Genomic DNA, 25655 nt, shown 5'->3' with positions numbered 1-25655 from the left:
TGTGGTTAAAATTCCAACACATTCTTACATACACAAAACGAGAAAATAAAACTACTATAAAGGATATTAGGTACCAAATTTTTTCATCACTAGGTAGATATCTATTTAAACTGCCTAGGTAGGTACTTACCTGTTTTTCACTTTCTTTCATTGACCTTTTTGTTAGTTGCTTTTTGGTTTTCGAACGAGTACACGGCATTTCGCAAGTTAAATAAATAGTAATTCTGTAATAATTATAAAGTATCTATATATCTATGTAATAAAATTATAATTTTTTAATTATTACTCAAAATTAATTAAAACTAGTATGCAAAGTTTTCTTAGCGCAGAAATTGAAGTAGCAAGCAGGAAATATCAAATAAGTAAAAAAAATATATTCCAAATTCAAATTGGGATTCTTGTGCCCACAGACCTAAGTATAATACGCCGCAATTTGTTTTTAAGTAAACGAAAAGCTGGAGATATTATTTTTTTGGCGTAGATATTTAAACAAAAACTATACCTAAGAAGTACATACCTAGTTACTTATTGTTATGTTATTTAATATCTATCAATTTATTATTTTATTAATTAGTTATGTACTTAATTTTAAAGTTAAAGTAGGTACGAGTTCTTGCCTAAATTTAAATTACATGAACCTAAACAGATAGCGAGAATTCTTGCAAATCCTGCACGGGCAGATAATTTTATATTTATCGAGAGGATTCAGTTAGGATATGAATTTCCTTTTAATATAAAGTGAGATAACAATTATTACGTACTTAACATTTAACCAAATACAAATCAGTGTGGCTTGTGATTTGCAAGCTGACAATCGTTAGCTATTTAAATATCTCATTAAAAAAAAATGTTTTAGTTTAATTTTTTTTTTATTTCAAGATGAATCTCATAGCAAGTGTTTTTATTTTATTATTCGGAATATGTATTTGTGAACCTGGTTATGGTATACCTGGACCGTGAGTATATATACCTACATATTTATTTATATACTTATTTCAGAAAATTATAATTTAATTTTAGATGTTTTTAAAATATTTTAAGGTATTAAATGGTATGGGGTTAAAAAGTTAACCCATTTTTTTTCTGATTTCTAACTTAGGTTGAGATAATATACCTACCTACCTAGAGCGCACTTTTACTTTGCTCAGACCGAAGCAGCGCTATACTGCTGACATTTGATTATGAAAAAATTTGGTTTGGGTTCGAATTCTGAATTAGCGAGCGAACTAAAATCTGAAAATTCGTAGGTACTTAGCATAGATACAAATCAGATAGAAGTCGGATCCTTGGATTTGTGCCAGATAGGCTGCAGATAGGTACCTACTATATTGATATGTCTAATCTGCGATGTCCTCGTAGTAAACCTATACGCTTAGTCGAAGGGAAGAGGCAGTATAGGTCCACTCATTGAACTATTTAATAGATATTGTAGCTAATTTTTTTTTTTCTTCAAAAAACTTCAAACAGAAAATCAGAAGTTGAATCCTTTGGATACGTTCCACCGTACGCAAGAAATCCTGTTTACAATAGAGGCAACGGAGGCATCAAAACTGGGTATTCGGGCAGAAAAACGAGCTATGCAGGCACGAAAACCGGCTATTCAGGAACGAAAACCGGTTATTCAGGCACAAAAACCGGTTATTCAGGCACGAAAACCGGTTATTCGGGTACCAAAACAGGATATACAAATACAGATTACTCCGGTTACAGACCTCCCTGGTCACAAGGGCCTGTGTAAGTATCAATCAATCAATCGTTTATTTTCTCTAAATGCAGGTTATCAAAGGTATTACAATTTCATTTAGTAGTATTACCACATTTTTATACATAGTGTGTATCTTGACAATATTATTATATTATAATAAAATAGGTATATGAGGCCCACGCGCACAAAATGTCCGCGTGGATTTAGGATTTGACTTCCCAGGACCAAAAGTAGCTAAAAGATATATCCTTTCCCGGTATGCAAGCTAACTCTGTTCAGAATTTTGTCAAAATCGGATAAATAGACGGGCCGTTAGAAGCTAGCTGACAGACAGACCAACTTTCGCATTTATAATATTAAGTATGGACTAAGTAAATAGATGAGACCTACGATTTTGTTCGTGTGGTTTATTTAGATTAAAAAAAAATCCCAATACCTTAAGTACTTACCTACCTTTGATTGAAATCCACTGACATAGTAATTTGTTATCTCATAGTTAAAATCACTTAGGCGGATGGACCGTGAAAAGGTATCGGATAGTTGACAGAGAGGAGGATATACAGTAGTTAGCATTTTTAAAATTAGCATCGCTTTATGAATAATCTAGATTGGAAAACTGATCTATCTATGTGTTTAAATGGTGGATCTAGATATCATAGAAAAAAAACTTCTTTTTTTTTTCAGAAACAATCAAGAGAGTGCTTACCGACATTTCTACAATAACGCTAACGAGGCTTATAAATGTAAGAAAATCTCTCTATCAGTATTTACCTAAAGCCTGACCAGAAATATAAAAGCACTAAATTTAAAACAGAAAACTAAATAAAAACTCGTTATATTCGCATTCAATTACTATCACAGGGGCTTGTTGGGCACAGATGACAACTGTGCCCAACAAAAAAAGCTAAACTATGACAAAATGTGTTTTTATCTTTATTACTCTTCAGAGCTTTTGCGTACACTAAGCTTGCTCTAAGAAGCTATTATTATTTTGATGACAAGTCCACCTTAATTCTTTGTCTGAGTGAGGTGAACCGTACTTTTGACATGACAGTCGATCTCCATAGAGTTAAAATAGCGCGGGAGAACTAATTTTCTGCGGACTATTTATATCGTCTTGTACAAATTAGTTCCAGACCATGGGTTTTCCACAATATGGCGACATATTTTATTTTTTTGGTCAGGCTTTAGGTACATATTATTATGCTCTAATTTGCTATTTAGGTACCTAGTTTGTTTATTTGCTTTGTATGCATCACGAAAAAAGTATTGTATCAGGCTTACATAAAGTTGATTAGAAAATCAACCAGAGACAATTATTTACAAATTGTGAATTCCGTTTAAATAAATTTTAAAAAATTGCCCTACCGGGAATTGAGCTAGCGACCTCCCGCTTTTAAGACCACAGTATCACAGACCACAAATTTAGGGGTTAGGTAGGTGTAATAAAAACTGCCAAGCCAAGTTAGCCCGCTACCCGCTACGTTAGAAATTTGGTTTACTATTGTTACTATTGTTATTTTGATATTATTTAGATCCTACATATTTGGTAGACTTATTTTTTCAGTGTATTGTGACTTTCGTAAGTGCTTTTATAAGTCTGAAACGACGAATAAATAAATACAAATACAAATACCATCTTAGACTGAATCATCTCATAAAGCAATCAAGGGTAAACTTGTGATGAAATTAAAAAAATTATAGCCAATATTGATACCCTTATCTCATCTGTGGAAAATCTCGATTTTCGAAGTCGGTTAAAAACAATCATACTTATTTTTGGGGTCAAAAGATCACTGCCTAAACTAAAGATAACAATTGAACTTGCATCACGTTTTAGTATTAAAAATGAGACCTAAAATTATTATTTATTGATATAATCATAGTGCGTGGGCGGAGCTATCTATATTAAAGCGGAAATTCGAACAAATATGGTACCAAGTAGCTAACGGAGTTTCGCGAAATATAATGCTATAATGCGACCCAAATGTAAAATTAGGTATATTAAAGCATTGTTCATAGGTATTGTTATGCATTTATAGATAATGCATTTAGGGCAGGGTTAGGACTGTGATAGTGAAAATAGATCAGTTTGTATTTATACATGGGTAGGTAGGGTAATTTAAATCAGAAATGAAGAAAAATATAATATTTCAAAAAAATCGTATCAGGAACATCTTGCTATCTCCATCGTACGATAGCACTTTAGTGGTTACGGCCGTAGCTAGTTACACCCTACTGGCAAAGCCAAACCGCCAAGCGATTTACCGTTCCGGTACGACGTCGTGTAGAAACCAAAGGAGTATGGGTGTAATGAAAAATGCCATACCCCTTCCAGGTTAGCGCGCTTCCATCTTAAACTGAGATTGCAGTCAAGGGCTAACTTGTATCTGAATAAGAAAAACTTCGGCGGGGAGGGGCAACGCACGCACAACAGACGGAAACGTTTAAGTGCGGAAACCAGCCCAGAGAGAAGAAGAAGAAAAATAGAAATTAATTTTTTTTTACAGCGAGATGCGAAATCGAGTGCAAAAACAACGGCATCTGCGTGGATACCAACACATGCCAATGTCCAGAGAACTTCGACGGCAAGTACTGTGAGTTCGAAAAGAAGCCCTGTCTCGTCTACCCGCCTCTGCCCAACAATTCCAACAGACGGTGCTCGTCCGAGTAAGTTCATTTTTTTAAAGAATATTATCACATTTTTATGATGTATTTGTATATATAATATTATGTTCAGTCGGTTCCAGGTACCTAACGCAATGAAGACCAGGAACTTGCTAAAGGTTTACCTTCATTTAAAGAAAATTCCGAAATATTGTTTATAATACATATAAAAATTGCAATGTTAGAATCTTTACATCATCCCGAGTCACACTAGCTATAAAAAAAAAATCAACATACCGGCTTTACGGCGCGAATTTCAACTGTGAAAAATTTTACGTTTTCGACTTCTTTATTATTTACTAGGTGATGCCCGCGACTTCATCCGCATGGATTTGGGTTTTTAAAAATCCCGTGTGAACTCTTAGCTTTTCCGGGATGAAGAGTTGCTTATGTAAACCAGGATACAAGCTACCTCTGTACCCATATAAATCGGTTAAACGGATGGGCCTTTAAGAATCCCGTAGGAACTCTTTGATTTTCCGGGATAACAGTACTCAGACATAGGCTTTCCCCGAGATGTAAGCTAACTCTGTACCCATTAAAATCGGTTCAGCTGGTTGGGTCGTGAAAAGTTAGCAGACAGACAGACACACTTTCCCATTATAATATTAAGTGTGGATTTCTTTGGACAGCTACTGCACAATAACCTGCATGGCGGGACACAAGTTCATAGACGGCACCACAGTTGCGGACATGCGTTGTGCAAACGGACAGTGGACTCCGACCCGCGCGGACCTCACGTCCATCCCCGACTGCGTGCCGGAATGCGACCCGCCCTGTCTGAACGGAGGAGCGTGCCTGTCCGTCAATATGTGCCAATGCCCCACGGACTATAGAGGACCTCAGTGCCAGTATGGTGAGTACCATTGTATTGTAGACAGCTTCTGCATAATGACACGGGCAATAGCAGCCGATCCGCGTAGAACTTTCGTCTAGATTGCGTACCGGATGCGACCCGCCCTGTCTGAACAGTACAGCGTATCTGTCCGTCAATATGTGCCAATGCCCCACGGACTATAGAGGACCTCAGTGCCAGTATTGTGAGTACCATTCCGTTGTAAACAGCTTTTGCACTATGTCATGATTGAAAGACATTACTTCATCGAATGACCACACTGTTGGCATGCATTGCATCAACGAACGATGATCGCGGACGTGCGCGGAATTCACATCCTAACTGAGTGCCGGAGTGCGTGCGGCTCTGCCAGGAAGGATTTTTTTTCTTAGTCTTAATATCCATACTTTTCAGAAGTGCGATGACAGATTGAAACTACTTTTTTTTTCTTCGGGGGAGGAAAAAATCCCTATGGACTTCTGCCGGCTGGCAGGGTGTGTCCGACTTGCACGGACTAAAATAACCTCCCCATGTCGTCCAAGGTGAGCACGGAACTGCGTGGCATTACTTCGTGCTGACCTCCCAAATCTCGGTCTTCCTCTTTTCTTCTTTTTCTCTCTCTTCTTTTCTAATCACTATAGCCCTCAGCATTTGGCTATATCGCTGCCTGGCGTCTTCGCTCGACAGCATGCGCGGTATAAGGTTTCGGGCATTCGCACCCTCCGCGTCGGTCGATCCTAGCGCATCTACTCTTAGGTCGGCACAACTCGGACATTCAATGATTGCGTGTCTCGGGGTGTCTTCTTCTCCGCAGAAGTAGCACCAGATTGAATCTACTTATAAAACATTATTTTTGTTGTTCAGCCGCAAGCGTCTGCGATTTCCGCAGCCTGGGCTTCAATGGCGGCTACCAATGCTTCGGTGACGCGGACAAGTTCTCGTGCAAGCTGAATTGCCCCAGCGGCGCGTGGTTCAGCTCGCCTCCGGCTGAGGTGTACGTTTGCCAATACTCCGCTGGAGTGTTTCTACCGCAGCCTATACCGCAGTGCTTGTATGGTGAGTGCTCATTCTTAGTACCTTAAATGAACGGGCGTCAAATAGCGGCTGTGTGCAGTTCAAGCTCTGTGCTTGTAGGTATTTAAACTGCACGCCAGCTGCACGGCAGTTGCGATGCAGTTATGTCAACTGCACAGCGCACTAAAGCCGCATCTAAACTACAACTTTTAGGATGGATTGCAGTCCGTCCGTCATCGTCATACACTCAAGATCTTTAGTCGATGCAATACCACAAATCCTCAAAAATACTCTTTTGTCACGTTCGCACTAAAATCGCCATTAATTATTATTATATTTTTTTTTGTTACAGAAAAAGTTGTTGTGGTTACACCTTCGAACACTCACTACAATGTAAGTTGAAAATATACGAAAATTTCATGGTCTGATCAGCTAAGAATCTAAGATGTAGTGTAAATATTATTCTTCTAATTGGTACCCATTGTACATTTTTTCATTGTCAATTGTTGGTTTTAATAATACCTAGATAAAACCTGAGATAAACTTAGCTTGGTACTGACAGCATATCGGGTGCCATTTCATTGTATTTTTTTTTTAAATCTCAGTTTGCATATTTTATGGGTGCAATATTTTTTAGCCATATGCTTCACATACTCGAAATACAACGCACATTGGTCACTATGAACACACCATTCAAGAGTCGGGAAAGTACGGTTCAGGAAATGTCAAGACCCCGATCATAGTGGTGCAAGACCTGACTCCTAAAGGCGGTAGCTGTTTGACCTGGGCCGGCCTGCACTATAAGACCTTCGATGGAAAGATTTACAGGTTACTTCATTTATTTATTTTGGATCTAAAACTTCAAAACAAACATTGAAAGGACATGCACAAGGACCACATAGAGATTTCTATCAGAAGCCTTAGAATGTAAAGAACAAAACATCTTTGAAGCAGAGCACGTTAGTTTTTGTGATCATAATATACCTTAGTTGCAAGATTTGCATTTCTAGTATGAGACTTTATAGTTTTCAATACTGAAAATAGCCAAGCTCCAAGCAAAATTTTAACCAATTAGTAGAAAATATTGTGGGTATGTCAATGAATCAGAATCGATTAAGTTAAAAATCGAATGTTGTTTGTACATAAAAAATTGTTTGTTTGAGATAAATGAAGTTATACAATAAAATAAAACATAATATTAAAATAACACAAAAAAATCGAATCAAAATTAAAATTTCATTCAATTATGATGACATTCTCTACTTTATAGATCCTCAGCCTTCCTCATCCAGCCACTTCCCACCACCCTCTTTGTATCATCCTCATTACTCATTAGTTTATCTGTCTCTATTATTTCCTAACAGCTTCCAGACGTCCTGCACTCAGATCCTCGTACGCGATGCGATAGAGCACAAATACACAGTGGCTGTGAAGCAGACGCAGTGCGAGCGTCAGGGCTACTGTCCCTATGAGATCACCGTGTTCTTGGACGAGAAGATGTACTCCCTTGGTACTTCTGGTGAGTATCTACTATCTACTTCAAATTCTTTGAAGCGAAGCAGAGCGAGCAAGTTCAGTCAAACAGTCAGTTTTTTAATAGATGAAGCTATATATCACTTCATTTTTCAATTTCTCAAGTTTTGTTCTTAGAAAAAACCTACATGCAATTTTTTTTACGGTTTTTGATTTCTATCAGACAGTTAGCTTTTCTTTCATACATGATCACTTGTGAAACATCACGATCCGTTATTTTAAACTTCTGAAAGTAGTTTTTAAAAATGGTCTACTTTCGCCCAAAATTAATAACATTTGTACTCCTCTACAATCCACGCACCAACCGCCAGGTTTTCAAGTTTGACGACCCATTCGATTTTGTCACAGATGACGGTGCGCTGGTATTCCGTAACAGTAAACGCAGGATCCCCATCCCTGCGACGCTGCCGGGTATCCGCGTGTCTATGCCCAGCGATCACGTGCTTGTTAATTTGGACTTCGGGATAACGCTCAAATGGGATACTAATGTAAGTTATACTTTTCACAAAGGGTTCTACCATGTTACGACAGGGTTGGTTGTGGCCGTATTTTGGAAATTCGTAAAATGAGTATATTCAAAGCTGTATATTTTATAACTTTGTTAACATCAAGCACGGCTCTGACAGTATAATATTTGTTTGCGTCTACAGTGTTGACCAATAAATTGTCTAACCAATAAATCCGGTATCGCATGGCTATATCGTAAAAAATAAATCGCTGCGTGTTTCTGACACGCACTTGACCATTTATATCATTAATAGAAAGATTCTTATTTTTGATTTGATTTTACCAAGCCCGTATCATTTCAGGATGTATTACTAGTGGAAGGTTCTGTCTTGGTATGGAATAAGACCGAAGGTTTGTGCGGTACTCTGGACGGCAACCCCGAGGACGATATGGTGACCAAGGAAGGCGTTGTAGCTAAGACAAAATCGGTCTTGTTTGATTCTTGGAAACTGCACGAGCTTAAAGAAGGTAAGAAATGAGTAATACAAGTAGTCAGTATTGCTTAAATGATGCCCGCCACTTTGCCTTTAGGTTTTGAAAAATCTCGGTGAATAGTCATTGTTTTTGGATAATAAAAAGTAGCCTTTACCCGTCCCTGGAGTGCTACCGCTGTACAAAATATTTATATGATGCCTGCGACTTCGTTCAGGTGGATTTGTTTTTTTTAATCCCGTGGGAACTCTTTGATTTTCCGTATCAATAAGTAGTCCGTCGCTGGGGTAAAAAGCTATCTTTGCATCAAATTTTGTCAAAATCGGTTAGATGCTAAGGGCCGTGAAATACTAGCAGACAGACAGGCAATACACTTTCGCATTTATAATATACATATAATAATAATAAAATATGTATTCGTATGGAAGTATGAATTGCATGGAGTCTGCCAATCCACTCAGTAGTGAACCGTTTATGAGTAATAAGTATGTCTTTTTTCGAAGAGAACGTCGCAAAAAATTTCCTCACTCGTTTTGAAATTATTTTTTAATTTCTAACTAGTGTTAGTTTTATTGAGATGAATGTATGTATGTATGTCTCTTCACAGATATGTGCGGCAACAACATGACCGAAACCAGCGCGTGCAATTCTAAATCCGACGCGGACATGAAAAGGGCTGCTCAGTTTTGCACTAAAATCTTTACTAAGGAAAAGTTTAGAAAGTGTTCAAAGGTAAATTACATTTTACGAATACACAATAATTCCATGAAATATACCCGCATTCACACTCAGCTACCTAAACACGTCCGCACGCCCGAATACACGCACGCACACGCGCGTACACTACGAATACAGTAGACTAGTATCTTTTGGCACGTGAATGATATTTACAGGGGGTGTTGTTGTAGAACAAAGGCTTCCAGCAAATAAAATCTCCGCAACTTCAGAAAATATGTTAAAAATGTTAATGTTGAGTAAGTTTTATGTAATCTTAACTGAATGGGAAATTCTACACACCATGCATCTCATCTTATTTCGAGTTTATAACTATTATGTTATCTTATTTTTGTGTTATCAATTTTTCTTTCATTCTTCTTTTTTCAAATCGGAGGGACAGCGTGACACTTCACAAGATGGCGGTGCTAGTTCCTATTTTGTCGCCAAAAGATTCTTGTTGCACTGTAGTATGGATTTCCGAAAAATGTAGTGTGAATTTCTAATGCCGTAATTTTTTAGGTAATGGATGTATCTCAGTTATTGGAAGCTTGTCAGTGGGATTACTGTGCGTGCACGACCAGTTTAAGTAAGTTTCGATTTTAATATTGTATATTGATACACTAAACTAAAATCACAGGTCTAACTGTATGTTGGTACCTAACCTATGTTATACATCCCTTTCATAATGCTTCCTACGGAAAAAGATACCACTAGATTTAGACCGGTCAATTTAAAAATTATATTTATCAGAATTATTAGCCACATTAGATTTCACATAAGATTACTACTCCATCTGCTAAGTTGGTTATAAAAATAGGGTACAACCTAATTGAGTTAGTGTAGTCTTATATTGTAGTTCCGCCAATAAAAACTTATAGGCCTGGGTCTTGGGCAAGCAGGTCCAGGGAGCATGAACATTGATCCTCTTGGTTCCCCGGGGACTATATGGTACCCTATCTGTTTGTAATTATCGTATTATTTTATCTGTAAACTTTTGGCTGAATAAAGGATATTTATTATTATTATGGGAGCATTTTGTAATATTCACCAGGTCCTGAAGAATGCGCTTGTAGAACAGTATCGGTGTACGCTAAGGAGTGCTTGCGCCATGGCATCGAGGAGATGAAATCGTGGCGGGACTCTGAAACTTGCCGTAAGTAATAAATAATAATTACCCATATAAAGGATGCCTGATATGGGGTCAGCAGTCAGTATGCAGCAAGGAGAAATTCACCACAAATCTTATAGTACAAGACGTGCCGTGTGCAACTTCTTATCACTACTGATGGGCGGTGTTTAGGATGTCATTTTTATTGCTTTTCCAAATTTCGATTTTGAAAAAACAACGCGAGAATGCAGTCAGTTTCGAAAAATAAATTTATGAATACTCGTTTCAGCCATGAAATGCCCTGAGGGCAAAATCTACAAGTCCTGTGGACCTGATACGCAGCCGAGTTGCGCCTTCCAAGAACTGGTGGCTAAAAATTCCAGCTGTGTAGAAGGATGCTTCTGTCCCGAGGGTCTGTTGCTAGAGAGTGGTCGCTGTGTGCAGAAGAGCGAGTGTCCTTGCCGCGTCAGGAACAAAAGTTATCCTCCTGGAGCTGTCATACCCAAGAGCTGCAACACCTGGTGAGTACTGCAATTTTTTTTTTTTAATTTATTTAATCAAAATAATTTAACATAGGATCTATAATATTATCGCTCGCCAAACTGGTGGTGATGCTGCACTGAGCTAGTTACCAGGCTATTCCAGCTGTGTGGAGGATTCTTCTACCCCGAAAATCTGTTGCTGGAGAATGGTTGGTCCATGCAGAAGAGCGAGTACCCTTGCCGCGTTAGGAACAGAACCTACCTCCCTGGTTCTATCATATCTAAGAGCTGCAAGATCTGTTGAGTATTGCCATGCTGCACTGTAAGCTAGTCACCAGGCTATTCCAGCTGTGTGGAGGATTCTTCTACCTCGAGAATCTGTTGCTGGAGAATGATTGGTCCGTGCAAAAGAGTGATTGTCCTTTCTGTGGTTTAACAATAAAACTAATTATTTCAGTAAATGCGAAGCGGGCGAGTGGGTTTGCACGCAAGTGCCGTGCGGTGCGCGTTGCGGCGCGGTGGGGGACCCTCACTACACCACCTTCGACGGCTTGAGATACAACTTTATGGGCCATTGCACCTATACTCTACTTAAGACCCAAAACATCACCATTGATGCTGAAAACGTGGCCTGCTCTGGAGCTATTACTGAGGTATTCTTTTGATTATACTGGTATTCAAAATTGCTATGTTAGACAGACGAACAGTCGCGGATAGACTAACACTGGAGTTATTCCGTAACTGTTTTGTTTTTGCTAGAGGTCTTATGATGCTATCTAGCCAACTGTACGTCATCATCTTCCGACCTGTGGCAAGACAAAATGTGCGTATTTTCTGAAAAACCTTCCATATTCAAAATATTACCTAAGCGATGGACATACATTTTATCGTAATCGCCCAGCTTTTGACACTTGTCACGTTCTAAGAGAAGCGACTAGCTATCGACCATTTTTAACCGACTTCAAAAAAGAAAAGGTTCTCAATTCGTCGGTTATTTTTTTTTCTCGGTCAAGAAACGCATATATAACGGTGTCAATTAAAGAGATAAAATACTCTCTCAAAGAAAAAACTCCTTCAGCGACGATCTCTTGGCGGTCAAAGCACTCGCGCAGTTCACGCTCGAGTGACCGGCATAAGTAATCACCCGTCGCACTCGCACACTCGTTCATAGCCCAGCGACAAAACTTTACCAAATACACACACGCTTTTCGTTGCTCGCCAACTCTTTTCTAGTTTTTAGCTCAACTAGTTTCTCGCTAATTGTCGGACAAGTGCCTTATTCAGTTTACTTTAACGTAGGCTAAAATGTTTTTCTGGGAAAATGCCCAAATAAGGTACTACGCTTAAATTTTAATAGGCTTCCCAGTGAATTTTTGAATTAATTTTCAGGCAATGAACCTCTCCCCGTATCAAGGCGCGGGCAAGCCGTCTTGCACCAAGGCGGTGTACTTGCAGTACTCCGGAGCGAGCATCCACCTAAAACAAGGGGGATTCATTCTCGTCAATGGGAAAGAAGTGACGTCATTACCCGCTAAGATCGGCGACATCAGAATACGTGCTGCGTCCTCACTGTTTATCATGAGTGAGTGTTATTTTGCTGCTGTTTCATAATCATTTAAGTACTGTAGCTATTGGCACAGTCGTAGACCGCGCTCCTAAGTTATTTGTTATATTGCAAGGCTGCAAAGTTGTTATTTTTTCGCGAGAATCAACGAAGGATTGAAGGCCCCTTATCCGGAGACAAAAAATAATGGCTAACATTTATCTCAATGAATTGTCATTGTTTCAGTTCAACTGCCCGGCAAAGTTTCGCTGTGGTGGGACGGAAACACACGCGTGTTTGTGGATGTGCCGCCCGCGTACCATGATAAGACACAGGTAAGATATTCCCTCATGGAATATAAATACATGGAACGCTAGTGAATGAGAGAGATGGAAGCTGTATGTAAGTGAGAGTCGATTTAGTTGAGAGATTGTGTACAACAGAATTAAACATAGTGGTGTTAATTTGTTAAACAGTTCTATGGATATAGCTCTGAAAATTATTTTGTTCTTTTTTGGAGACAATATCAAAAAACTCAGCAACAATTTTAATCCTGTCAAGTTGACTCCAACCAACTTTTCCAAGTTTTTTAAAAGATAACCTGTCAATATCAATACCGTTGTATGGCGATGGTGATCAAGGTATGATTTGAAGCAAAACTATTAAATTTTTCTAGGGACTATGCGGAACCTTCAATCTGAACCAAAAAGACGACTTCTTAACCCCCGAAGGCGATGTAGAGCAATCAGTCCTAGCATTCGCTAACAAGTGGAAGACCAGAGAGTTCTGTGAAGATGTGTCAACTGTGGAGCAGGAGCACCCCTGCAAAGCCAATGTGGAGAACAAGGACTATGCTGAGAAATACTGCAGCCAACTTAAAAGCTCACTCTTCGAATGTGAGTTAAAAATCTGCTGAATTCTGGATACTTCATTTGCGATTCGATATGTCATTTTACCCTAATCGCCCAGCTCAAACACAGTTTGTTCATAATATTTGATTAGACGTTTAGTTTTTTGAAAAACGTTCCGATCAACAAAATGGGTTAGAACGTTTTTCAGATAATACGTCCAATTCACACATACGGTCCAAAAAAGACTTTAATATTGTGTGGTTGCAGCGTGCCACTGGTACGTGGACGTGCAGCCTTACTACGAGGACTGCCTGTATGACATGTGCGCCTGTGCGGGTGACGTGTCCCGATGTCTGTGCCCCATCCTCGGAGACTACGGTGACGCGTGCGCGCGCGCCGGTGTGCACATACAGTGGCGGTACAACGTCAAGGAGTGCGGTGAGCACACATTCGCACGCACACACACACACACAGTCTCACACACACTCGCACGCACGCACACATTCTGACAAATAACTGAGTCCTTATATTACTTTAAAATTATTATAGAGTTGCATTGCACCGGTGGGCAAGAGTATACAGTATGCGCTGACAGCTGTTTGAGAACATGTACTGATGTCGGTCTCCCTATTGACGATTGCAAGCCCTCCTGCGTTGAAGGATGCGCCTGCCCTGTTGGACAAGTATGTATTTTTCTTTACAATAGCACCACCGTACTAAAAACGCCAAAAAGTATAGAGGCAATATCACTGTTAATATACCTTGGTATGCCGCGACATGCTATGAAGCGATTAAGTGCTGCGAAGAAAGCCTCTGGGTGAAGTGTTCTTTTCTTGCGAAACATTTGGTTTTTACAATAAATTAAATAACGATGTTCACGACGTTACGCGTCGCGCTGCACATTATTCTTACCTACCCACTAGATTAAGTACTATGTACCTACATTACCAATTTGTCATTATGCTGGTTTCTATAATTTTATTTTTATTTTATAGCTATAATTAATAAACTCAGTACCCGGTAAAACCAACTGTGGTTTTTGTGGCGCTGACTGTAACAAAAACTCTCTGTATATTTTTAATGTAAATAATAATAAATAAATAAATAAAATAAATTTGCAAGAAAATGTGTTTTAGGTGCTAGATAACGACAACGTCTGTGTACCAGTCGCGATGTGTCCGTGCTACCACAAGGGCATGGAGTTCAAGCCCGGGTACAAAGAAGTGAGAGCTGGAAAACGGGAACGCGAACTTTGGTAAGTTAAGGATTATTTGAATGTTAAGAAAGCTTGGGAATGAGGTGCCTTAACAGCTTGGAAAGTTTTAATGAGCTTAAGTGATATTGTGAAATGGTGTTAATAAACAGAATACCCGATTGAGTTTACTATCGGCTTCTCAGACAAGGGCGTATTTGGAACCCTGGTAGCCTTAGTTTTAAGTTTATATTATTATTGACATTACATCATTGTCTTACAAATTAAACGATTGATGTAGTAGTATAGTAGTAGGAGTAGGTACAACGGAACCAATTTTGTATAAATGCTTTGAGCTTAAGTTTGTTTGAGAAAAACTGTTACTAAATATATCATTCTCGCAGTACATGCGTGGGCGCGCGCTGGGAATGCCAGCCGGCGACTGAGGACCAAATCCAGAACTACCCGCCGGCGGAGGACCTGCGCAGCAACTGCAGCGCCGCCAACAACATGGAGTTCACCACTTGTCAGCTCGCACAGCCGCTCACTTGCAAGGTAGACGTTCCTCCCTCTACTACACTGTTCCTGCTACTTTTGAATCTACCCTGTTACACGCCAGGGTCTAGCAAACTCATCGCAGATTACGTTGCAGCAAAATAGTCACTTGCCGCACCACCTTAAATCGTAAAGCGGAGGAGGGGGGTAGGAGTAACTCCTACCCTTAAAACCATTATAAGACAGGGACTTAAGCAACATTGAAACAACGCTTTTATATTTTTAATAGATAAAAAAAAGACCGCGCACCATAACACGACGCAGCATGTCATTGCATTGTTATCTTCAGATTGGGTAGCATCATTCTGATCAGTGTTGCAAACTTAATAGTTTTTTTACCATTGAATCTGGTAGGTAAGGCGCGTGTGATGCGGATAGATGCGAATAAGTGCAATGACTGAGACGTGTGGGCCTCCTGCAGAGGGTCTCGGTACGCAGTCGCCTTTGGGGATAAAATATCCAAAATTTTATTAACCTAATAATTTTTTTTCAACAGAATATGCACCTGCCATCCGTGATAGCGTCTCCGGAATGTCGTCCTGGCTGCCAGTGCAAGAAAGGCTACGTTATGGACGTGTCGTCAAACAAATGCATAGCGCCTGCGGCCTGCCCGTGCCACCACGGCGGCAGGAGCTACCCGGACGGGCATAGCATGCAGGAGGGCTGCAACACTTGGTATGTTGTATAGAACTTACTATACTTACTATTATACTATGTATGAACTTACTATTATATCGGTCTTTGTCTGGTGGGACCTCTTGGAAAATAGACATATTAGACTTCATGAAAGGGCATTCCAAACCAGTGGTAGATCATTTCACAATTAAATATCTCTTTTCTTCCTATTTTAACTTCCTTTATTTTTTTTATTTTTTTTATTAAGGAACGCTAACAATATACATATTTAACATTTTATATATACTAACTTACAAACTATTACATGACCGATATGTATATCAATAACTAGCGTCCACAACATTTATATAATATAACAGGTAAACTTTATAATATTACAACAGACTTAACAGATATAATAGATACATACAAGTACTTAAATAATAGGTATATGAAACATAATTACATTATAAAAAATAAAAATAAAATGACTATGGCTATGTCAAACAAAGGTTAAGTAGGTTTATTTCAAATATTCCATCTATAAAAAAAATATAGCATAAGTTATGTACGTCCTAACATGAAAGTAAATATGTGGCAACAAAAACAATAGAAAAGTACCTAACAATTATTCTAAGAGTATTCATATGCAAACTTTAGTGCAAAAAATTTGTCATAGCCACACATGTCACGTGATTTAAATTAGTTTTAGTTGAAATTTTTTAAAAATATTCAAAAGTACTTTCTGGAGGCGCCGGGTATCGATCCCGGTACCTCTCGCATGCTAAGCGAGCGCTCTACCATCTGAGCTACGCCCCCTGGTATTTGTAACGTTAAAAAAATCATACACATTGTACAGTTACGCGTAAAATGCAATGCAAGGAGAATATTGCGTATGTAACTGGAGCAACTTTCACTGACACTGAAATAAAGGCAGCTGTCCACAGCTTTACGGAGCTAACGGACGCTATCGAATTAAAATTCTAAAGTACTTTTTACTGAATATTATAATAATTATATTATTATAATTTTTATATTACTTTTGTACTTAATTTACTATCCTGAATTAAATCGGCAGAAATTTGACCGCCGCCAGTCGTTTAACAGCTTGTGCATTTTTTTTATGTTAGTTATACTTACCTTAAAACTGATGTTTATTTTCGTTGTTTATATCTTACTTTTCTCCTCTTTCATTTGACACCCCACTAGATACAATACCAAAAAAAAAATTGAAGACCCCAACTTTTTTTCATATAACATCCGTTTGGTCAATTTTTTTAGTATAAAATGTAGCCTATGTCGCCTGGACCCTTACGACGAATCGATTGACATTTCATTCATCAAAATCGGCTCAGTAGTTTAGGCGTTACGGTGGAACACACCGAATCTGGATACAAACATACATACCCACATACATACATACATACATACATACCCACATACATACATACATACATACATAGACAGACTGCTAAAATCATAACCCTTCCTTTTGGCTTTGCCGCAGTCGGGTAAAAATTCGAAAACGTGTGTAACAATTTGCCTTGTTGTCAGTGAATGTACGGGAGGCAAGTGGCAATGCACGGGGAAGACGTGTGCAGGCGTGTGCAGCGTGTGGGGTGATTCACACGTGACCACGTTCGACGGACAGACGTACGACTTTGAGGGCGTCTGCTCTTACCTCTTAGCGAAAGGTGTCATGGATGGTACGAATGGATTCAGCGTTGAAATACAGGTGAGATTGTAAACTAACGTAATACTTTCTTGGTTACTATAATTCTTTCAAATACTCATAATTCTGTCTATGGATAATGTATCTACTATTGACTTTATGTTGGATTTATAGCTTACTAGGTTATGCCCGCGACTTAGTCCACGTGGATTTAGGTTTTTAAAATTCCATGGAAACTCTTTGCTTTATGGGATAAAAAGTAACCTATGTCACTCTCTGTAACTATGTATATCCATACAAAACATTACGCCGATCCGTTGCTCTTTTGCAGCGTGATTGAAGGACAAACCAACCAACAGACACACTTTCGCATTTATAATAGAGCTAGTGATCAACACAGTCAGCTCCTAAATGTTCAGTTCTAAAAAGTCCACATTTTGTATATTATAGCATGCAGTGTAATTGATACCTTACCAACAGTGGTTTAACTAAAACAAAATATTATATTACATATAAATTTACATTGCACTTGAATTGCATTAGAATAATTCAATTTAAATTTAGCTAACTACAAATACTTAAGTAAAAATTAATTATCCAATTAATATTTGGTCAAAAAATCACTGGGGATAAATACAAAATAAATGAATGTAGACATAATTTATCTAATTATTTATTCTGTATTTATTTCCCTTTACATTACCGCCATCCTAGGAAACTAGAGATTGTTATTCTTTCTAATTTTTATCAATTTTGAGTATAGTTCCTTACTCAAAATTGATAAAAATTACAAAAAGAGAGTAATTTGGAGGCGCCGGGTATCGATCCCGGTACCTCTCGCATGCTAAGCGAGCGCTCTACCATCTGAGCTACGCCCCCGTTCTGTATTACAACGAAAAAAGCCAATACAAGTATTAATAATAAAGTTATATTTTGAATGCGTGTTGCGTTTTACGAAAGTACGCGTGACGAAAATACCTTTCACTTATCAAATTCAGGGCGACTTGCATAAACTAGGTACAAGTACATTACATGTAAACTTGACTTAAATCTCAGTATAGTTCGCGACAGGACAGGTAAGTGTGCGGGGCGTCCCCCCGCCTCATACCCCGATTGCCATGTCGACCTGTCGCGAACATAATATAAATATTCCCATCCGTACGATTACGATTAATCTACAGAATCACAGTAATATTATGAATGTGATAGTTTGGTTGTTTGGATGTTTGTTTTCATACACGCTACAATGACTGAAACGATTTGACTGAAAACACACATGCAACTTTTTATTCCGTAAAATAAAAGAGTTCTCGCGTGATGTAATAAACCTATGTCCACATGGATGATACTTAGGTTCAAATTTTATCTTGAATAGCAGAGCGGTGGTAGCTTTTACAAATTCCGGGATTTCAAACTACAGAATTGCATAACACTTCACACTAATATTATAAAGGCGCAAGTTTGTGTGTATGTTTGTTACACTTTCACGCAAAATCTACTGGATGGATTTGGCTGTTTGGAATCGAGATAGATTATATACCCTGGATTAACACATAGGCTACTTTTATTCCGGAAAATTAACGAGTTGGACCACGGGATTTAAAAAAACTTATATCCATACGCATGAAGTCGCGGGCTTACTCTTAAAGCTTCAGCCTCACCCCGAGCGATACTATTTAATTGTTTTCATACGTAGAATGAACCTTGCGGCACAACGGGCGCAACGTGCTCTAAATCTGTAACGCTACGCGTCGGCAACGGCGGCTCGGAAGAAACTGTCTCTCTCACCAAGAGTGCTCCACTTCCTGATACTTCCAAATTGAAGAGGTGGGTATTTATTACTAGGTTCTAGGTACTGGGAAAAATCGGGATATAGCCTAGCCTAGTGGCTCTATCGGACTCATATTCGGGAGGCTCGGACTCCGAACTGGCTGAGACCTATAGAAAATACTTTGACATTGCTCAGACTTAAGCTTCAGTTAAAACGAGAGGGTTTGATGTCAGCAGAATAGCGCTGTCTCGTTTTGACAGTGTTTGAAGTCTAAGCAAAGTAGAAGTGCGCTCTATAGATCTCAAAAGATTAGTTTACTTGGCTCGCTACCATCTTCAATTGCATAGTTACTGGTTGAGATCATACTTATGCTTGTCATCAGATAAAAAAAAAACATTTTTGATTATGTTTCATAATATTTTGTTTTAGTATAAAACTCCGCGAGGCAGGCGCATATGTGTTTCTGGACGTATTATCGCGAGGCATGAGCGTACAGTGGGACCGTGGCCTACGGGTGTACGTCCATGTCGACTCCATGTGGGGGAATAGGGTAAGTATTAACAGGTCCCATAATCTGTTAAAATATTAAAAAAATAATTGTACACGTTACAGACAGATTATTTCCTTAAAAAATTGGAACTCTTGTGGGACTATGTCAGGCAGTAGCCAAAGACCGTAGGCTATGGAAAAGTACTGCTAGAGACCCTAAGTTTCACGACGGAAAAAAGACTCAATCATCATCAGACAATTACCGGTCTGGGTCTATAACCTGTCAAACTAAAGCTATTTTTCATTTACCCAGAAAAACTAGTTCTTTAATTAAATAGAGCGAAAACGGTTTTTAATTTATAACGTTTACAGCTGACAGCTAAAGCAACTATCGATTCAATAACAGAACCATATTATAGTATCTAATAGGCGCTGCTACAACAATTTCTTTTAATAACACTTAGCACTTTTTAGGCTTCCGTACCTCAAAAGAAAAAACGGAACCCTTATAGGATCACTTTGTTCTGTCTGTCTGTCGGTCTGTCTGTCTGTCTATCTGTCCATCTGTCGTGTCTGTCAAGAAGTCCTATAGGGTACTTCCTGTTGACCTAGAATTATGAAATTTGCCAGGTAGGTAGCACAAGTAAAAGAAAAAATCTGAAACCGTGAATTTGTGGTCCAGTTTTTATAATTTGGTATTTATCCAGGTGCGAGGTCTCTGCGGCAACTACAACTCGGACATGCGCGACGACTTCCAAACACCCTCCGGAGGCGGCGTCACAGAAACGTCGGCCCTACTCTTCGCTGACTCCTGGAAACTGAAGACCACTTGCCCCAAACCTCAGGAAGTTACTGTGAGTTATTCATGCCACTTCACGAATATTCTTTGAAAAGAGCAACCGCCGAGTTTCTTACTTCTCAGTAGGAAAACGTCGCTGCGCATGAAAATTCTACTGTATGGATTTAACAAGTTTTCAGGAGACTCTTTTAAACATCACTTTTTTGAAAAAATATGCTTTACTTTTAGATCAAAATCACATAACTCAAAAGATTATGTCTCTTGAACTAGCACGCATATGCTATAGAAGGGGTTTCTACTTGTACACACACCTTTTATAATAAAACCAAACAAAATGTCCTTCACATTAGACTCCAACGCCCGTCAAATAGATCCAGAAATTATGTGCTTGTCCCCACACAAGTTAGAAGTATCTCGAAGTTATTTGTTGTTATTTTTTTTTATAATAAAGGATCATTGCGTGGAGCGTCCCAACCGCAAGGAATGGGCGTCGGCTACATGCGGCGCGATGAAGCGCTATCCGTTCTCGCTGTGTCACTCGGAGGTGTCGCCCACGGAGTTCGTGTCTCGCTGCGAGGCGGACGCTTGCGCGTGCGACTCGGGCGCTGACTGCGACTGCGCGTGCGCCGCGCTGGCTGCGTACGCGCACGCGTGCGCGGCGAGGGGCGTGACGTTCAAGTGGAGGACACAGGAGATGTGCCGTGAGTATTCAAATAGTCTATTGCAGGAATACCTACTCAAAATCAAAATCGACTGTGTGTCGATTATAATCGACACGCCTCAACAACATCAACTTTGCAATTGTGGATTGTGGAGTCTTCATCTCCTGAGAATAATTGTGGGTTGTGGAGTCTACATATCCTGAGGATGCTCCGGTATCGGAGTGAAACGGACGTTGGAGTGTGTTCTGGAAGATATGCGGTTTTGTGTGTTGGTGGTGTGTATTCTTGCTTTTCCTGCTTCTTTATTAGTGGGAGGGCAGGCGATATATATCACATGACGCATATTGCACTATACAGATTTGTTTGTGTAATAAGTCATTTTACTTCTTCTAAACAGCGATGCAGTGCGATGAGGAGTGTTCAAACTACCACGAGTGTATATCGCCGTGTCCGCCCGAGACGTGCGACAATTATCTCGACTACACAAAAATCAAGGCCGCCTGCGAAAAGGAAACTTGCGTTGAAGGTAATAAGATCGATTTTTTATTGACCGCTATACAATATTTACACCCTCCACTAGATACTAAACCTTACTCAAGTATCCAATGTATAAAAAAAAATTAAGAACAGGTACCAACATTATTTACGATTTTTCAGGCTGCAAAAGAAACGAGTCCAAAGCCTGTCCACCAGGCACACTATACTTCAACAGCTCTCTAACCGAATGCGTTCCTCCCGCCAAGTGCATCCCTCCCTGTATGGTCCTCGAGGACGGGAGGGAGATACAAGAGGGAGGGGTCATCGAGGAGGACCTCTGCCATACCTGTCGATGTTCCGGGAACCAGAAAATATGTATTGGCCAGCCTTGCCTTAGTCCTGTAAGATCCATCTATTATTATTTTTATTTTATTTATTTGCTGAATATGAGTGGGATCACGATTGGACTCAATAAAACTATGTATTTCTGTACCTCAGGAAACAACTACCTACGAGCCAGAAACTACCCCGCACGACAATCCATTGACGTGTAAAACTGGCTGGACGGAGTGGATCAGCCGCGGCGTCCCCGAGATCAACTCCGCTGGCAAATCCGTCGAAATCGAGCGTCTACCTGAAATGGCCGACTTTGTGAGTTATTTCAACATTCATTTTTAGGGTTTCGTATCTCCAGAAAAAAGTAACCCTTATAGGATCACTTCGTTGTCTGTCCGTCTGTCTGTTTGTCTTTCGTGTTTGACAAGACCCATCAAGGGAATCAAAACCTGTGGGGTGCTTCCCGTACGGGCCATCAACCTAGAATCATGAAATTTGGATCAGTAATGATTAAGTATGTTTTCCTTTTTTTAGACTATAATATTATCCGTTTCTTATCATATTTCATCACCGTTAAATTTTAAATAAATTGGAGCCGCTATGTGAAATTAAACGGTCAAAGACCATAACACACCGGACAAGTCTTAGGTTTTATTGACCCAAATACGTCCACTCTTTTAATTCAATTTCACCATCTAGTAGCTACAAGTTCTTCGCAACATCCCAATTATTAACTAACTTAAAGCATTTCGTTCAATTTGGTAGACAATAGGGACTCCGATGTGCGAAAAGAGCAAGATGACCAATGTCGCGTGCCGAACGGTCAAAGGCTACCAGTCGCCCAAACAAACCGGCCTCGACGTTGAATGCAGCCTCGAGAAAGGCCTCGTGTGCATCGAAGACGAGAAAACCTGTCCCGACTTCGAAATAAAGGTGTACTGCGAGTGTGAGGAAGGTAACGTACTCTTCTTTGTGTTGTTTTTTTATTACCTAAATGCACGCTGATACGAGTAACTTTGTACGGAAGCAGGAAATGTACGTTTGACCGTAACAATAGGAAAATTTGTCCCCCAGACTGGTGTAAGGTCTAGGGACCCAGCTGACCCGATCGTTTTTAAAAAACAATAGTGAGCAAACGAGCAGACGGGTCACCTGATGGTAAGTGATTACCGCAGCCCATGAACATTTGTAGTACCAGAGGAATCGCCAATGCGTTGCCGGTTTTATTGTGGAACTTGTAGATGTAGGCTTCCGTAGTGAAAATTTCGTTAGCGTGATTCAGGCTCCATGGCAAGTGATTATTATTGGAGATAATGTGGCGACATCTAGTTCGTTCGTTGTAAGTTACTTCGTCGCAGGCTCGCAGCGCATGATAGCTATATGATCCTTTCGCATGAGTGCGAGTAGCGTTGTCTAATGTCAATGTGTGGAGACCGCCACACGTTATTTTAGACATCTTTGTAATAGACTTGTTGCCATCAAAATAATAAGAATATTCTTTTACAGAGCCCTTCCAATGTCTCGACGCAGCCCACCCGAACCACAAACACCCGACAAACTGCGGTCAATTCTACGAGTGTACCCCCGATGTCCTCAACCCTAACAAACAACACACGGTCCTCAAGAACTGCAGTGAAGGCCTCATGTACAACCCTATAGCTATGGTCTGTGATTGGCCCGCGGCCGTCATCCCTATGAGACCCGAATGCGGATATATTACCCCTGGTCCCACTACTGGTAAGCTTTCTAGAACTACTGTAACCCTAGTACTTTTTCTTGAGAGTGTGGTGCCTTAAGCGACTAACTTGGAACTCCTCAGTCCCAGCAAGAGTTCCAGTTACTAGTTCCACCACTGGTAAACTTTATATAACTTCGGTATCCCTAGTGGTTTTCTTGAGGGTGTAGCGATTATCTTCAAACTCCTAACATGATCTGTCGGTCTTTTTCTCGTTTCTTCTCTAACCCTAATACCTTTTCTTGAGCCAAATAAGAACAATGTACCTCAGACATCCTTAATTATATGTATGACATAGACATAATGATAATCATGATGCCTTCACATTTTTTCTTTCAGGACTACCAGAAGAAACGACTATTTTTGTCCCATCTAAACCACCTCAAGAGGGTTTGTACTATTTTCATTATTTATTTCATTTCTGAAACTAAAAATTGGAAACTAATTAAATCACCAGAAAATTGCTTGAGAAATGAATGCATGAATCATATTAATCAACAATACTTTTCTTCAATGAGGTCGGTATGTCTTTCCTTAAATGCGAAATGAAATATCTTGCACCGATCGAATTCAGTATTTTAACTTTTATTTCCAACTTTTGTGGCAAAAAAAGCTTAGATTTATTCATTAGTATCATAGAATTTTATAAAAGAAGGTCTGCTTGTACTTTAAACAGTTTCAATAATAAAATAAGTTATCGTGGAATTATTACAAAATATTTTTCTATTTTAACAGATACTCCTGGAACTACGATTACAGGTGTGTTATTTTTTCATCAAATGCTTTAAACTACATACTAAATATAATAATTTTATTTACTACTTGACTATGATAACCGCGACTTCGTCCGAGTGGATTTAAGTTTTTGAAAAATCCCGTGGGTGCTCTTTGATTTTCTGGACAAAAAATAGCCTATGTCCATCCCTGAGAACCAAGCAATCTCTGTACCAAACGTCAAAATCGGTTAAACGGATAGGCCTTGAAAAGCTAGCAGACAGACAGATACACTTTCGAATTTATGATATTCGTATGGATTTAGAAACAGTCCTACCCCTAAAAAGGAGTCTAAAAACTTCATATGAATAAAAACGGCCTCTAAAGATCATTTCCCTCTTTTTGCTTTTGATGAACGATTTTGAATCTTGGAAAAAGTGAATTGAAATCATCAAACTTTTGCATAGTAGCGGACAAACAGAATAAATACACTTTCGCATTTATGATATTCGTTTGGATTTGGAAACAGTAACTTTAAAAAGGAATCTAAAAACTTCACTTGATTAAAAAAACGGCCACTAAAGATTATTCCCCTCTTCTTGGGTTTTGATGAACGGTTTTGAATACTGGAAAAAGTGAATCAAATTGTTGCAGTGGGAACAACGTCGCGGTGTCCGCCCGGGCAAGTGTACAAGAGCTGCGCGTTCCCGTGCGACAAGCTGTGTGACCACTTCAAGCAGAGCCTGCAGAACGAGAACAAGTGCTTAGTGGGACAGGTAAGAGTATAACCGGCTGAGTTTGTTGTGGACACTTCTCAGACTTGGGCGCGTTTGGAACCCTCGTAGCTTTTGTTTTTAGTTAACAATAAAAGTGTACAATAGTACTCAATTTGAATAATTGACTTATTATTATAGCAACAGTATAATAATGCTATCTTTACTCCGTGGTAGGAGCCTCGTAAAAAAAAAACGAAAAAAACCTCGAGGCATGCATCGCAGGTCGTTCATATGCATACCTATCTTCTTCGTCTTCCTAACATTCTTGACAGAGTGGTTGTGGTTGTCAGGCAGTGAAGCTTTTCGGAGAGATGTAATACGTCTCACAAGCATTCGCCACTTCTCTCTGCTGACATTAAATATGCTGTAGTCAGTGCCGCAGACTTAATATGGAATGGACGGTCTATTGCATGGGCAACCTTCCTTGCCTTGTGCCTTCCACTTTGCCCGCACAATAACACAAGACAA

At 39.4% G+C, this 25655-nt stretch overlaps 1 protein-coding gene, 1 long non-coding RNA gene and 2 other non-coding genes across 6 annotated transcripts in view; 1 reads left to right on the top strand and 3 right to left on the bottom strand.

Annotated features, from left to right (window-relative positions):
• Positions 1-763: 763 nt before the first annotated feature.
• The window catches only part of LOC123881233 (hemocytin-like), a 52537-nt gene continuing 27645 nt past the window's right edge, over positions 764-25655 (top strand). Inside the window, exons 1-37 of one of the 3 annotated variants that reach the window (XM_045929929.1) lie at positions 764-956; positions 1468-1734; positions 2390-2448; positions 4216-4375; positions 5005-5228; positions 6072-6263; positions 6574-6614; positions 6859-7049; positions 7586-7740; positions 8103-8242; positions 8564-8729; positions 9301-9425; positions 9930-9996; positions 10462-10563; positions 10808-11039; positions 11458-11653; positions 12390-12582; positions 12790-12878; positions 13220-13439; positions 13662-13832; positions 13944-14077; positions 14531-14649; positions 14991-15141; positions 15638-15816; positions 17311-17491; positions 19125-19255; positions 19629-19749; positions 20396-20542; positions 20939-21188; positions 21547-21675; positions 21807-22027; positions 22125-22277; positions 22728-22917; positions 23469-23699; positions 24037-24087; positions 24433-24456; positions 25066-25187. In XM_045929929.1, the coding sequence (XP_045785885.1) occupies positions 880-956; positions 1468-1734; positions 2390-2448; positions 4216-4375; positions 5005-5228; positions 6072-6263; positions 6574-6614; positions 6859-7049; positions 7586-7740; positions 8103-8242; positions 8564-8729; positions 9301-9425; positions 9930-9996; positions 10462-10563; positions 10808-11039; positions 11458-11653; positions 12390-12582; positions 12790-12878; positions 13220-13439; positions 13662-13832; positions 13944-14077; positions 14531-14649; positions 14991-15141; positions 15638-15816; positions 17311-17491; positions 19125-19255; positions 19629-19749; positions 20396-20542; positions 20939-21188; positions 21547-21675; positions 21807-22027; positions 22125-22277; positions 22728-22917; positions 23469-23699; positions 24037-24087; positions 24433-24456; positions 25066-25187 (5601 nt within the window). In that variant the 5' untranslated portion in view covers positions 764-879. Of the gene's footprint in view, positions 957-1467; positions 1735-2389; positions 2449-4215; positions 4376-5004; positions 5229-5344; positions 5413-6071; positions 6264-6573; positions 6615-6858; positions 7050-7585; positions 7741-8102; positions 8243-8563; positions 8730-9300; positions 9426-9929; positions 9997-10461; positions 10564-10807; positions 11040-11457; positions 11654-12389; positions 12583-12789; positions 12879-13219; positions 13440-13661; positions 13833-13943; positions 14078-14530; positions 14650-14990; positions 15142-15637; positions 15817-17310; positions 17492-19124; positions 19256-19628; positions 19750-20395; positions 20543-20938; positions 21189-21546; positions 21676-21806; positions 22028-22124; positions 22278-22727; positions 22918-23468; positions 23700-24036; positions 24088-24432; positions 24457-25065; positions 25188-25655 lie in introns of those variants that run through there. The other 2 variants (XM_045929930.1, XM_045929931.1) reach the window with 2 other exon arrangements.
• LOC123881265 lies at positions 3435-20732 on the bottom strand. Its single transcript, XR_006799447.1, has 3 exons — positions 20657-20732; positions 19530-19532; positions 3435-3444 (listed from the first exon to the last, which is right to left on the bottom strand). It is a non-coding gene; the product is annotated as an uncharacterized LOC123881265 (long non-coding RNA).
• Trnaa-agc lies at positions 16503-16575 on the bottom strand. The gene has a single exon. It is a non-coding gene; the product is annotated as a tRNA-Ala (tRNA).
• Positions 18235-18307, bottom strand: Trnaa-agc. The gene has a single exon. It is a non-coding gene; the product is annotated as a tRNA-Ala (tRNA).

Source organism: Maniola jurtina, chromosome 3 (assembly GCF_905333055.1).
Source record: "Maniola jurtina chromosome 3, ilManJurt1.1, whole genome shotgun sequence".
Taxonomy (NCBI): domain Eukaryota; kingdom Metazoa; phylum Arthropoda; class Insecta; order Lepidoptera; family Nymphalidae; genus Maniola; species Maniola jurtina.
This window is presented reverse-complemented; position numbering and strand designations above follow the sequence as displayed.